Source organism: Trachemys scripta, chromosome 4 (assembly GCF_013100865.1).
Source record: "Trachemys scripta elegans isolate TJP31775 chromosome 4, CAS_Tse_1.0, whole genome shotgun sequence".
NCBI lineage: Eukaryota > Metazoa > Chordata > Testudines > Emydidae > Trachemys > Trachemys scripta.
In genome coordinates, this window is record NC_048301.1 from 12,307,614 (window position 1) to 12,323,207 (window position 15,594).

The 15,594-nt window shown below is 37.8% G+C and overlaps 1 protein-coding gene across 7 annotated transcripts in view; it reads left to right on the forward strand.

The window, feature by feature from the left end:
- ARID4A (AT-rich interaction domain 4A) overlaps window positions 1-15,594 on the forward strand; it is a 67,856-nt gene that overhangs the window by 10,346 nt on the left and 41,916 nt on the right. For all 7 annotated transcript variants that reach the window (XM_034770136.1, XM_034770133.1, XM_034770137.1 and 4 more), the window contains exons 6-9: window positions 10,370-10,449; window positions 10,544-10,638; window positions 11,327-11,459; window positions 13,774-13,853. In XM_034770136.1, coding sequence (XP_034626027.1) covers window positions 10,370-10,449; window positions 10,544-10,638; window positions 11,327-11,459; window positions 13,774-13,853 — 388 coding nt within the window. The remainder of the gene's footprint in view (window positions 1-10,369; window positions 10,450-10,543; window positions 10,639-11,326; window positions 11,460-13,773; window positions 13,854-15,594) is intronic.

Genomic DNA, 15,594 nt, shown 5'->3' on the forward strand with positions numbered 1-15,594 from the left:
TAAATTGCCTGCAGAGTGGGAACTCTTTAAGTTTTTCTGCAGTGAAAGTTTTACTCCCCCTTAAATCTTCAACTTGTTACTTTAAACATAGGTGTATAAAAATGTTAGCCTTTTGGCATAATTCAGAACTCTGCCCTTTTTAGTACTTAGTTACATGTTATACTTACATAGAGTAATATAGAACACTAAATATATCTAAGGCTGTAAAAGAAAGCTGGAGTTTAAACATAATGCACTTCCAGTTTGTTTAGCTATGTTCCCTTGACTTAAGACCTTCTAAGTCCACTTTTGCGAGTAAATAATAATATGTAACGGGCAGGGTATGCATTTGTCAGTTTGCAAACCAGAGGTAAAATTGATCAAAGTGCATACATTGTGAAGTGTAGATTTCTAATAAAGAAGTTAGTTTACATTTAAAAATAGGGGGATTTTTTAGCTCAGGGAAATAGAAATGACATACAACCTTTCATCTCCCGGTCACCAGTTCCAATTTACTGTGGGTTAGTAGTGATCTAAAGATGATGTCTGTACAGTAACTTCTGTGCACTGAGTTGGACTCAGTTTCCTAGTGAATGGTTTTAAGCTATGATATTTAGCACCCTTGTTGGCTGTTTAAACAGATTGACCAAGAACTGGATGGACTTGGGGACCGAACAACCCTTTCACTTGTGGAGTTCCTACCAGATCCAGGTCAAGTTTCAGTGGTAGGGCCATGTGGGAAGCTTGCATTGAAATTATCAATGCTTTTCCAGTTCTGATTTATTTTCCTCTTACATGGCATCATTTTTTCCAATGATCTGAAAACACTTACGAAGGTAGGTAAGTATTAGCGCCTTTTGAAAGAACAGGACAGCTAATAAGACACATAGATTAAGGCAAAAATTGTCAAAAGTGTCCACTAACTGGGTGTGTCATTTTTCAGGTGTATGTTTTGAGACACTTAGTGCCTTTCTTTAAGTGTCACTAGTTATTCTCAGCACATGTGAAAAGCTAGACCCATGTTCAGATGGACACACACACACAAAATTAGTGGACAGTTGAAACAATTTTGGCCTAAATTACTTGCCCAGTGTCCTAAAGTGAGCCAGTCCATTCTGAAAGTGCTCACTGTGTTCCAGCCTTAGTCTCTAGACTAGGCTACTTTGTTGCCCTAATCAGAGATAGTGGCCTTGATATTGATATAGCAACAATGAAGATAAAGCACTTTGTTTTTAGAAATAATTCTTTTAGCTATTAGAATGGTACTGCTCTGCTCTAAATTGATTAACAGGCTGTTCAAAAAAGATCAAATGGAGTATTAGTTTAATAGTTTCTGTCATGGAGCCACCTCTGCATCAAAAATCCTGATCTAGTAATAATGGCACAGCAAAGAATCAGTGATGTTGGAATTTTAAACTGGGGCTTGGAAATGCTTTTGGAATTGGGCTGCTTACCCAAAAGTATAGATACAGAAAGAAACAGAAGAGATCTGGGTAAAAGTTTAACAGGCTCTAGAAAACACCTCTTTTGCGCACAGCAGTCTTTTATCACTCCTCAGTCTCATCATAAAGAAGTGGCAACAGTTCCAGTACCTTGGAAAACAAGCAGCTAACCTTAATTTTTAAAAAGCTCGTTTTAAATAATTACAGATTTGGTGTTGCTCTGTCTTTGAAGAGAATTTATAGGCTCAGTATATGCAGTGTGTTACCACTAGGAGATAATTATATACATTTAAACAGTCTTCAGCCTATCAGATCTGTTTTCATCCAAGTCATTTTGGAACTAAGGCTTATTTTTATAGTGTATTTGATCCACAATGTTCTCCAATATTAACTTGAATATTGAAATAGGCCTCTGAAACAATAATAATAAAAAATACACTATATGGTTCTATAGGTGTTTTGCAACAGCTGCCAAAGGCAACATTAAGATGATTATGATGAATTTTGGACCTAGCCCTGAATATTAAAAAATTATATTTAAAAAAAACATTTTGCAAGAGGAAACTTGTTTCTGTAAATGTGAAGTAGTAACAGAAGTTAAAAGCAGTGTCTTCGGGCACGTCTTCACTACCCGCCCGGATTGGCGGGTAGAAATTGATCTCTCAGGGATCGATTTATCGTGTCTCATCTAGACGCAATAAATCGATCCCTGAATCGACGCGCGTACTCCATCTCGTCAGGAGGAGTAAGCGGCGTCGATGGGGGAGCCGCGGCGGTCAATTTGCCGCCATCCTCACAGCGGGGTAAGTCGAATAGGATACTTCAACTTCAGCTACGCTATTTGCGTAGCTGAAGTTTGCGCATCTTACATCGACCCCACCCCGTAGTGTAGACCAGCCCTGAGTATGAAAGACAATTTATTCTTGATCAGAGACCTCAGTGAAATGCTTTTGTACTCACTCTGTCTTGTGGTATTGGCTTACCTTCAGGGTGTGCTCTTATGCATGCTCAGCTAAGAGTTGTTCATGTCTGTCCTTTTGCTCTCTTTCAAGGAATGTTCACTGGAGAGTGTGTGTGTGTGTGTGTGTGTGTGTGTGTGTGTGTGTGTGTGTGTATATATATATATATATATATATAATTAGGCTAGAAGTCAGTACTAGTCTATTAAAAATCTAGAATGAGTTGTTCATGAAGCTCCTAATGATGATTTCTTCTCCTTCCTCTCCTTTTCCTAGTGCCCAGGTACGTTATCTGAGTTCCAGCAGGTCAGGAAGTGAAAAAATGTACATGTTCCTTATTCTGGATGTCTTGTGCTACTTTTGTATACTTCTGTAAAGTACTGAAGTGGCTTGAGTCACCAGATAAAGCCCTCTAGTGGGAAGCAATAATTGCAACCATTAGACAAGCAACTAAACTACTGCTGTTATAGTAGCCTTTTCTGTAATAGGGAGTAGAAGGACAGTGTATTCTTTGTGGCCCATTTATTCTCTGTCAGTGTATATACCTTTCTGGTGACGGAATCCTCAAGAAAATTTAACACAATCTATAGGCCTAGATTTGGGGCTTAAAAGGGCAGTTTAGGTTAGACATTATGAAAACCTTCCTACTGTTGGGGTGGTTAAGCACTAGAATAAATGCCTAGGGAGGTTGTGGAATCTCCATCATTTGAGATTTATAAAAGCAAGTTAGACAAACACCTGTCAGGGATGGTCAAGATAATGCTTAGTCCTGTCTTGAGTGCAGGAGACTGGACTAGATGACCTCTCGAGGTCCCTTCCAGTCCTACAATTCTGTGATTTCTTTTAAAAAGTTGTTTGAATGTATAACTTATCCTTATCTGCAATTTTAAAACAAAAAATGCAACAACCCACATTTGACCTTTTTTCTTAGCTATTCTAATACGGGAGGATTGTGGGGTTGGTTTGTTTTTTGCAGGGAAAGTGGAGTGGAGAGGAAGGCAGGATGTTGGTTTATTATTTTTCAATAATCTCACACATTACTGCTAATTCTAACTTTATTTTTCTGCCTCCCATCTTCAGTGAGAAAGATTTGCATTTATAGCAACTTTCAGCAGGATTTGCCCTCCACAGTTAAGCCCTTTTATGCAGTCCAGAGTAGAAGGAAACAGTAGTTGGATTGTGGCAGCTGTGGGCTTCAGGGTTTATCTGAAGCCCTTCACCTAAGGGCAGTCATGTCTTTCTACTTTTTATAGTTTGTCTTAATCTGTTAGAAAACCATTTATTAAAAATGATTATATTCTTCTCTCTTCTTTCCAACTATGCATAACACATCCAAATCAAGCACATGCAGACTATCTTGGCTGTGATAGCGTGTAGTATAGATGTACAGACACTCTTTCCTTAACCTGTGTATTATATAATTTTAACAGTAGCTTTAATAAAAAAAATTAAATCCCACTTAGGGTACATTACCGAAAACATGATAGTAATTATCTAGTTCACATCTTCTCCGTATTACAGGGACACAGTCAACTTGAAAGCTGGTCATTCTCAAAAAGAGTTTCAAATAGTCTCAGGTACAGAACATGCCCTGAGTCCCCCTGCTAACTCTTTGATTTACATTCACATTTACCTATCTTTAAAACATTTTTTTTCTTTTAATGCTATGTGAAAGACCCATACTAACAGGGAAGGCTGACTTAGGTCTTGTCCCCCACTACTATTTTGAACCAAGTTTGTAAAATGTTATAGCCATGGTCAGCTAAGTGTTTCCATGCCAAATGACATGGCTGGCTGTCTTCTAACCTGGTTTGACCAGTCCTCCCTCCTCACAGCATCATGTATAGTGAGACATCCCAGATGCATTATGCCATGTGCTGCTATGTGTGTATGTCACCCAGGAATTGTAAGCCTTACTAAGGTACCATGGGAAAACTGCCCAGATTTGCCCAGCTTGCACTGATACAAATGGTTAGGCAGCATGTAGCTGGACAAACATAGATGTGATGTCAGGAAGGCTTCTTTATAGACACAAAGTGAACAGTTACTTGTAACTGGTTAAGTTGATAGTGCCTCTAACTGGTTATAAACTAATGTTTTTGGTGTGTTTTTTGTTTGGGTATTGTGACTGAGTATAAAGGGGAAATGGTTATGCAAAGTGCTTTTGAATATGCAAAGTAAACAAAGTGGGGGGGAATAGATTTTTTTCCCACTAATCTTTGTTACTTTTTTTTACTATTGTTATGAGTATCATCCAAGTAAAAGCAATTTCAGATTGAAGTTATTGTTTTGTTTAAGTTGACAGTGTCCTTACAAACAATCTCAAAGAAGTTCAGTTTTTTTCACTTTTACAGTTCCTCTGATCTCTAGAATAATCTGTTCCCCCTTTTTTTGTATGGTACTGTCTGTAGACTAGTGCAGTGCAGACCTTCCTCTTGCTATTGATAAGAACTCACTTGTAGAGTTGGCTTGATACTGAATGAAGCCCAGTTTTGCATTCAACAGGTATACTTTTGGATTGGATAGCTCTTGAACAATCAATATTGCCTCTACAGGTGAAGAAATAAGAATACGCTTTTTTTTTTTTTTTTTGGTAATAAAAAATTGATTTGAAATCTTAAAATGACACGGTTAGGTACTATAGCATTTAGTAAGGTCACAAAGTGTGACATTGTCAATTAGTTACTGAAAACAAATGCATATTGCATGTTGGGAAAACAAAAAGGTACCCTGTTATTTCCCTATTAATAGCAGTACCTATTTTTGCTGTGTCTTTTTAAGTTCTTTTGCCATGCCCATTACCATGGTGTCAAAATGCCACCGAGCCAACACTTGATATTCAGGGAGTCCTTAATTTGTGGATCCTCGATGCTGTACTCTGAAAAGGCTATTTTTAAACCTTTAAGTTCTGTATTAAAAGTTCATGTTTAGGGAGACTTTAATTTGAAGAATGCTGCACATGAAGTAGATTAAAAAGAGGAGAGATTAAAATCACAAGGACTGTTTAGTTTAGAAAAACCAGTGAGCGAGAAAGATGGTAGAAGTGAGTGTTTTTTGGTTTGTTTTTAAGGTATTGAGAAGGTCAGATGTGTGCTTCTGTTTACTCTTTACTATAATACATAATTGAGAGGGCACTTGCAATCAAAAGGCAGTGAATTTAGAATTGATAACCTTAAAGATTCTTATGTAATATAATGAACCCATGGAACTTGTTACTGTAGGATATTATTCTGGCCCATAATTTAGTAAAACTCAGTGGAGGATTGGCTAATGTATATAAGTAAGAATAACTTCTGCAATGGAGGGGCTATTCTTTCTCCTACTTCATTGTGTGACCTGATCTCCAGCCAGAGTAGGGAAAAATGTATCCTCATTGTTTAGTATTGCACACTTTGGTGCATTAATGGAAACTTTGTGCTTTCCTCTGAATTATTCATCTATGGCAGGGGTCGGCAACGTTTGGCATGCGGCTTACCCTGGCGGGCTGGGCCAGTTTATTTACCTGCTGACGCGGCAGGTTCGGCCGATCGCGGCCCCCGCTGGCCGCGGTTCACCGTCCCGGGCCAATGGGGGCGGCTGGAAGCGGCGCGGGTGAGTGATGTGCTGGCCGTGGCTTCCCGCCGCCCCCATTGGCCCAGGACGGCGAACCGGGGCCGCGATCGGCCGAACCTGCCGCGTCAGCAGGTAAATAAACTGGCCTGGCCCGTCAGGGTGCTTACCCTGGCGAGCCGCGTGCCAAACGTTGCCGACCCCTGATCTATGGTCTCAATTATATGGGCCATTGGTCTGATCCACAAAAAAATCCTTCTGTGGCGGTCCTGTCCTTGTGGGCTAGCATCCTTTGTTTATTCTTATGTTTGTGGAATGATCTGTAAATTTTTATATTTACAGAAACTCCTATGTGAGCAAAGGGAATCCCTCATTTTGCCCTCAAAGTAATTTAATAAGTGTGACCCTTTAAAAAAAACATTGTCCCTTTTTTCGCGCTCCCTTCCCCCTTTTTTTCCCCCCAAAGATCAAACAGTCATCTCTACAGTAGTATTTGAAAGGATTTTGCTTTGGGGTTTGTAAGTAACAATAATGCTGTGGGACACTATTTCCCTCCAGTTTATTTACCTGCTATAATTTAGGCTATAATTTACCTGCTATAATTTATTTACAGCTATTAATTTAGGCTTGTAATAACTGTCTAAAAACATCCTTTGTATTGTGCATCAGATGTGTGTAGGGGATAGCCACAGGTTGGAATAGAGACAGACCTCCTAAATCTTTGCGTAGTTTGTTTATATATATCTGTAGTCAGATTACTTGAACATTAACCATTCTTTCAGTTTGAAAAACCTTCAGTCCTAGGTATGCAGCAACAAAATAAAAATGGAGCTTGTAACTTGGGGCTTTAATTTAATTGAAGGGATCATGCACTCTTAAGCCTGCCATGTATTTCCTATGCTCCCAGTCAGGGGACTCCCACGTGGCTGTTGAACAGACACATCCCCCCTCTCCCCACCCCCCCTTCCTTAACTCTTAAACCAATTGCTTGGCGTGGTAGAGTTCAGGAGGGAGGGTGTGAAACTCATATTTTTCCACCTTTCCTTCCTGAAGTGCAGAGCTAGCTGCTCCAGTTGGCCCGTGTATGGAAGGGAGACAAGGAAAAGAGTGCTGTACAAATAATTGTATCCCTTCAGAGATCCTGGCTTTCCTTCCTACCCTTTTCTTCATGATGGGGGTGGGGGCGTGTCTTGACTCTCTTAGCCGCACTCTGTTTCAGCTGCGGTTGTTACTGAATGTCCTAGTGCTTGCTCAGTCTGTCTCCCTTGGCAGCTTGTACAGTGAGATTCCCTTTCTGATATAAGAAACAAACAGTTGTGCTAGAAGAAGCCACTTTTGTAGCTGGCACCAGGGATTGCAGAGGTGACAAATACCAGGTCTTGCAGGGAGAGGACTGCCTGCAGCAAGGCATTAGATAGGAGAGTCTTCCCTTTGTTCAGGTGTGGTGAAAGAGGATGTATGGCTGGGAGGGCTATAGGGGCTGTAGAAAAGGTCTGTAAGAGGTGCAGGGGGGCATTCAGATCTCCCTCAACATGTTAATTATCCTCATTTCTTCCACCTGTAAGAGTATGGGAGGAGATTTGCCTCTCTGCCCATGAGAGAGAAATTTGAAGTTCTGAGATAAAGATAAATTAGTTCTGATAACACTTCACTGTCCTATTAGCAGGGAATAGGGATGGATTATTTGATTCCTGAGCCACGTGTTAAATGAGATGTTTGATCCTAGCTGAGGAAAGACCTTTTTAGCACATTATTTCCTATTTGTTTCACAAGCAGCCTAAGAGGTCTTATTTTTAATTTTTTAATGAAATATACTATATTGTATTATGTACTTATATTTTGCTCAGTATTTAACTTTTGGGATTTTTTGTTCGTGATGGATGTTAAGATGTTGGTCTTCACAGTAAAATGAAAGCTGAGTAGTTAGTTGGAGGATTAGTGTGACATGTTTGGGAAGGAAATAGCATTTCTTTTGTACGGCTGCAAAACCTTAAACAATTGAGCATCCTGTACTATCCCCTAAAAATATAACATGGAAGCTCTCTGTCATCTGGCTTTAGCCTGGAGTTTCCTTTTTTTTCTACATCAAACTTGTTTGAGAGAGATTTTCTTTGTAAAAATCTAGCTTCCAAAATATCAGATAAATTAGGCGTGATTTCTCCCTTGCAGTCCACTATCATGTCTTGCTTGATGCTGTGGTGAAGTTATCTTCTGCTGAACATCAGTGTATTGCCCCAGAAATTATTACTTCTACAAATTCAGCATTTTGACTTCCGTGTAGAATCTGGTGGGAGGAGAAGAGGTGGTGAGGGGCCAAGGCCTTGTTTACACAAAGAAAGTAACATTGATTACTGGGGGCGGGGGAAAAAAAAGAAAGAAAAGTAAGAAATAATGAAAAAAATGGATAAGATATAATTTGAAAGTCAAAGAGCAAAATGTGCACAGTGGCTTTTTCGGGAAACTAAGTAATAGAGCTTAAACTTTTAAAATAGATTACATTAATAAAAATGTGTGCAAACCTATATCGTATGACTATTTTGTAGTTACTATCTAGCAATTTTATGTTTTAATAGTTTTGAGAAAGATTATTGGAAGGCAGTTAGGGAGCAGGATTGCTTGCTGTTTTAAAACTAATAGTAGTTTATGTGAACAAGTATAACAAGCTGAATCAATTGGCTTACCTCTATCAAAGTAGCTCAGTTGGGAGACTACAGACATGCAAATTATAAAGCTTAGTAGGCCTGCTAAGATATTGCTTGCGTACTCTGCTCTTTATTTCTAATTACTCTTACAGTTTCTAGTCTTAAATTAGGCTGTTAGAACATGGTGGTTTCTTTTCTTTTTGGTTGGCAGACTAGAATTACAGAGGAATAATTTAAATTTTGCTTTATATCTTGATGTAAATGTATTGAATTTTTAGCAACACAAATATATTGTATTCATGTTAGTCTGAGAGATTTTTCTTGTAAAAAGGATGCCACAGTTATCACACTAATAAAACAAACATGTCCAGACTGTATGGTATATACTGGCTATGGGATAGACAACCTCTTCCTAATAGTGTAAATACAGAATATATATCCTGCAACTGAATGGAGGCCATGGACCCCTTCGATCAGGTCAGCATCCCTTGGAAGTCACTGGGTCTCTGCACATGCATAAGGGTTTGCTCAGATGTTCTGATTTTAGGATCGGGATTTCTGATGTAAAATGCAAAATTGCCAAAATGTATACATTCTACTTCAAATTTAGTCAGGGTTTATGCATTTTAATTAAAGTATACAGTGACTCTCATAGATATTAAGCTGTTAACAATCTTAAAAACTAATTTAGAGGTAAAATTCCCTCTTTTGGAAGAAGTTGTGAATTTTATAGAAATAGACAGTCCTGTTAGCCCATCCCGGTAACCAGGGGTACATCTACACTACAGGGGGGAGTCGATTTAAGATACGCAAATTCAGCTACGTGAATAGCATAGCTGAATTCGACGTATCGCAGCCGACTTACCCCGTTGTGAGGACGGCGGCAAAATCGACTTCTGCGGCTTTTTGTCGCCGGCGCTTACTCCCACCTCCGCTGGTGGAGTTAGAGCGCCGATTCGGGGATCGATTGTCGCGTCCCAACGGGACACGATAAATCGATCCCTGAGAGGTCGATTTCTACCCGCCGATTCAGGCGGGTAGTATAGACCTAGCCCAGGAGTAGCACAAGCTATTCTTTATATATCTGCTAGCATACCTGAGTCCATGTATGTAACAGCCTCATTATTATTTTCTAGGTCTCTCCTGGCCACGCGTTAAAAATTTAGATGACTTGCTTCTGATTATGTGTGATTTTGTGAGGTGAAGAAAATGTCCAGTAGGGACTAGAACAGAGATGGCCAGACTACCACGTTTGGGCTTCCAGTTCTCCGCTTATCTGTAGCATAATATTTTATGTTGTAGCAGAAACTTCCATGTGTATTTGTCTGCCCACTAGCAACGTTTCCCCAGAGAGTATACAAGTGGACAGTTGCCTGCTTCCTATTTCCCATGGCAACAGAAACAGAGTTGGGAGACTGGCCCAGTTTAAATCAGAAATAATTGGGTGTTTCAACCCTGCTGGGGATGTTGGTTGGGAATGATAACTGGCAGGCAGCCAGTATCTGTGGTCTTTAGTAGTACAGTGTATCGATAAGAGAGATGACAAACCCTGAGACTGGTGCAGCTGGCAGCCTGATTTTTGCAGTGACTTTGAATCCATGTGCTGGAATGTTTGCCTGCTCTTGGGCCAGATCTTGACTATCAGACTTCTTTCCACTTCTGAACCAAAGAATTTAAATTAAGTCCTCAGAGGCATATTCTACAGGATTATTTAATTTTTGATTTTGAATCGCAAACTGGCCATTTAGTTACATTTGCAAATCTTGTGCCACTATCTTTGTCTCTGACTTCATTCTAGTTTTTGATGATGGAGATGAGAGGACGTTGAGACGAACTTCATTGTGCTTGAAAGGGGAGAGACACTTTGCAGAAAGTGAGGTAAGGAGATGTTAACTTTTCTTCAAGCTGGAAAGTAAATGTCTTTACGTTGTGGAAGAATTGCAAGCTGATTTATATTCCCATCTTCTCCTAGACACTTGACCAACTGCCACTAACAAATCCAGAGCACTTTGGAACTCCAGTAATTGGGAAGAAATCCAACAGAGGAAGAAGATCTTCTCTTCCTGTGTGAGTTTTTTATAATTCTATATATGCTACTTTGTTACCTTATTGTCCTTTGCTAAAGTCTGATGACCCTAGAATTTCAATGGGACTATTCATGTGTGCCTAGCAGACAGAATTTGGTCTTAAATGACTAAAAAGAGTGATGTAGGAGGGATGAAACAGTCATTATTTTGTTATGTATTATATTCACAGCATGTATTTGAAAACAGCTCATCTTGTCCGGCACTAGCTTTAAAATGTAATCACTTCCAAATTTATGAAAAAAGTTTATCTGGTATATGAGTAAATCTAGGATTTTCAACATGCTTTGGCATTTAAACTGGTAAAACTGTATGTATGGAAGCTTCAGGTTTGTAAGCTCTTTGGGGCAGGAACGCTCTTTGTTCTGTGTGTGCACATGACCTAGCACAGTGGAGGCCTGTTCCATGATTGGGGCTTCCAGGTAGTACTGCAATACAAATACAGTGATTATAATTGTGAGCACAGAGGGACTTCAGCAAATCAAACTCCTTTTACTTAATTTATGCTCTTTTACTATTTCAGTTTTTTCAAGTTCAACCTTTTGCTTTTTAAAATTAGTTTTAGTGGCCCTAAACCAGTATTTTATTGCTGCTCTTATGAGTTATATTTCCTCACAATTCTGATCTTCAAATTAAGGCTGTTTTAAAATATTGTATGCTTAATCCTCTAGCACTGAAGATGAAAAAGAGGAAGAAAGTAGTGAAGAGGAAGAGGAAGATAAGAGACGTCTTAATGATGAATTGCTTGGCAAAGTTGTCAGTGTAATTTTTTGTTCGGAGAAGACTGACTGGTATCCGGCTTTGGTAAGTAACAAATGATTGAGATATCCACAGTGTAATGCCTTCAGAATACTATGTTTTGCTTATTTGTGGGGGTGAAAGGGTGTTCTGAATCTGTGTCAAAGCCCCACTCTTGTCATTTCACACTACAGCTCCTTCCTTCCTCTATACTTGAACCGCACTACTTGCAGACATTGCAGGTCCTGGAGCAAGACTTGGGGATAGCCATCAAACTCAGGACTCCCTAGGCAGCAGACTCATGCTAAATACATGTTTTGGGGTTGTCATTTTTTGTGTTTACAATTTAGGTGAGCAATAGAAAAATAAATATTCTTACAAGTATTGAAACTTGTATCAGGTTTATGGCTCTGACTTCAGTAAAAAGCGATACTTAAAAAAAATCTATATTTTTTTTGTAATATTGATCTTTCAACAAAATCAGAGCTATTAAAACTACTACCTGTTGGTAATGTAAAACTACATTTCTATTCCTTTTTCTTTGTTTAAAATTTATAAATGCACGTGTGTGCTCTGCATATTCTAGTATATTTAAAAAAAAAAAAGTTGACAAATTAAACTTTGTTCAGTGACATGAACAGTAGGGATTGGGTACTAGAGTGTTTTCATTTGTAAATTGACTTGGAATAGTTCTGGTTACACAAGAGAAATCTAAAATAATCCTGGTGTTCTATTGCTCTTGTGCCTTTAATGTAAGTAGGGAGATGTTTCACAGAACTTAAAAAAAAAAAATTGCTGATGTGCATCAAAGGAAGCTTTAGCAATACATTTTTGTAATTCCTGACTGACCAGTTAAGTGTATGCATATTGTCTCCTTACATCAAGGACAACACCCATTATTATAAACACTTTCATTAGAGTGTTGAATTGGGACATTTTACCCACTGACTCAAATGTTACCTTGGTAGATTTACTGTAGGCAAATGAATCTGCATTGTATCTGGCTACTTGGTGCTGCTTTTCAGGAACTAACTGGAAAGAGACCACCTGTCACATTGGATTAACTGAATTTTAACACTGATTTTTTTTTGGATGCAAGTAGGAAGAAAGATTAATTATATAAACAAATTGTGTTTTTCTGCTGCAAGTATGTATCAGTATATTGTACCCTAATAAGTAGATATTGATGATATCTGAGGTGTATGTTAAGATTTATTAAAAGCCTGTCAGTGTGTATCTCTTTCAGGACAGTAGATCTCTGTTCATCGAAATATGAAATATAGTATTGTTCATATCTTCTGACTGTTGGTCAGCACTCCATTTTGGTCATTCATTAAGCAAAAATTGTTCTAATATTCTAACTGGGAGGTGAAATTGCTAGAAGTCCAGAAACTGTTGTTATCCTCTTAGCGAACCAAGAAATAGGAATCTGTGAATTCAGTCTGATGTGAAATCCTGGCCCCATTGAAGTGAATGACAAAACTCTTATTGACTTCAGTGGAGCCAGGATTTTGCCTGAGAGTGTTAACATTGCTCCAGACCTTAAGAAGCAGTTATAGCTGGAAAACAGACTGTAAAATCATTACCATCATGTTCTTTGTGCATTCAGAGTCGTTTACTTTAGTGACACAAATAAGGTTAATTTTTTCCAAACTACCATGTAATCCTACAGCATTAATACCACTGTGGAGGAGCTTGGGTTGACATTATCAACAGTATTATTTACTTAAGTTCCAGATGTAGAAACTTTAATATTGAGGATCATACATCACCCAGAAAAAAAGGAAGCTTGCCTTTTGGATCCCAGCTAGGATGACCAGATAGCTAGTGTGAAAAATCGGGACGGGGTGGAGGGTAATAGGTAACTATATAAGAAAAAGCCCGCAAAATCAGGATTGTCCCTATAAAATCGGGACATCTGGTCACCCTAATCTCAGCCTTAATATGAAAGAATAGAAGTGGGGAGGGGGATATTTTTTTTTTTTTAATCTGAGCAAGTTTTAATCTGAAAAACTATTGTGGAGTAAACATGGAATTCCACAATGCCCTCTTTATAGAATAGCTTGTCAGAGTATAACTGCACTTTTATTATTGACATCTAGGGGGTAAATGATCAAAATTCCTGGGTTGTCACATGAATGTTTATGATGGTGGATATGGTGCTTGTTTGGCAGCTTCTTCATCTTGGTCAAGTATTTATGAAGAAGTTCATTGCTAGACTTTACAACATAAATAGGAGTATACAGAAACCTAATTGCTGTTGCCTTTTCTGAATTGGAAATAACAATACAAGAAAGTGGAAAGGATTTATACAGTCTTACTTTTTTTAGCAAGAAGAATAGCAACTCTTGAGAGCATTGTGTTTTATTTGAAACTTCAGGTAATATCTCCCAGCTGTAACGATGACATCACAGTGAAAAAGGACCAGTGTTTAGTTCGATCTTTTGCAGATTCCAAATTGTGAGTAATAGGATACAGTACTCTTAATAATAGTGTTGTATTGAAGAATGTGTGAACTTGTGACAAATTTTTATGTGAACATTATTCAATTGTACATTAAGATCTTTCTATACAAAACTTAAGTACAGGATTCTACTTAGTTAAAATTTATAACCAATGACTCAGTATTTTCTTGCAACTTAAAATGAAAAAAGGCAAGTGACTTACAACACAATTTTCTACCTATTGCATGCTTAAGATGCACAACTGAGCTAACATATTTGATGGAGGACAGTGGGGGGCTTACCAATGTTACTAAGTCATCTTAGATGATTAAAGTTAAATAATTTTTTTAAACAAAATTTACTTTTGTTAGTCAAGCATTTCACTTCTGTTTTTCTCACTTTGTAGTTTATAGACACTTTCCAGTTAATTTCTCCTTTTTGTTTTTTCGTACATTAGCATAGTCCTTTTTTTGGGTTGCAACATTGAGTTGGAATGTTTTGGGGGTTTTCGGTAGGCTTTTTTAAACTTTCCACTGAAATAAAAAATTAGAGAAATTTTTAGAGGTCTAAAGTTTTTCTGTAAAAGCTTTTTATGTAACTTGGGTCCTGATGTTCCTCACTTAAGGTCTGCCAATCTGGTACATTTTTGTGCATGTTTATTGAAACAATGTTTTTAAGCTGCTCTTTCAGTAGCAATTTGTAGCCTTTAACTAACAAACTCAGTATTTATAAGAGAAGGTGAATTGAAAGTATCTATTGGGTTACAAACTGCTACTGAAGGGGCACTTGGGGTCTAGGATATCCAGTGAGAGAAGGAGAGTCCAGTTATTCCAGGGAATCCTAAAAATAAGAGGAGAACTTTATTAAACAAATATATTCAAAACAATGATAACATTTTAACCATTTCCTACTATTTTTTCGTATACCATTTAGTGACTGCTTCTCAAACTTCAACATTGTGTTTGTACAAAACATGCCTGTTTTTAAAAAAATAAATGAGCTATAGTTATAGCAGCAATAATTCTCAATAGAATGTGAATTAGTAGGCTACTGATGCACTGTTTCTTTTGGCCTTATTATGTGGCTAAGGCATGCATCAATAGCCTACTTAAAGTATATTCTGTTGTGAATTATCACTATAAATAACATAATATGTCTTATTACCAGTGTCTACTGGACCATTTTTCTAATTATTTTCTTTAGCTTGAGAAAATGGTGGCCACCAATTCCTTTCACTCTACTGGGGTTTTGCTACAGTTCTTGTGAATGAACTGAAAGAAGAAAAATCTTATTATAATAACTCACTTGAAATGCTATAATTGTAGATTGGCCTGCATTCCTATTATAGCAACCAAATTTAACTCAATATTTGGAATACATCTTGTTCCAAACTTAAAAGATTCCATATGTGTTAGCATGAGAACACTTTTGTAACTTAAAAGAATTGGATGATCTAATAACACAGATATTGGTATTTGCTTCACAAATCTTGTTTTGTGCTAGCAAAAATACAGTTTAAAACCAGGGCATACATTTACTTGTCAATATATAGATTGTTTCCCTTTGATAGTAGTTGTTTTTGTAAACAGTCATATTGATATGGGATATATTACTTTATACATGGAGTAGCCACTTTGTAAAGAGTGACTTCCCGTTTTTCTCACCCCATTTCTTTTTGCTGGTTACATATTATAAAATCAAGGATTCATTTCCATAGATCTAGCTGGAAGGACTATTTTTATATTGGATTTTCTGTA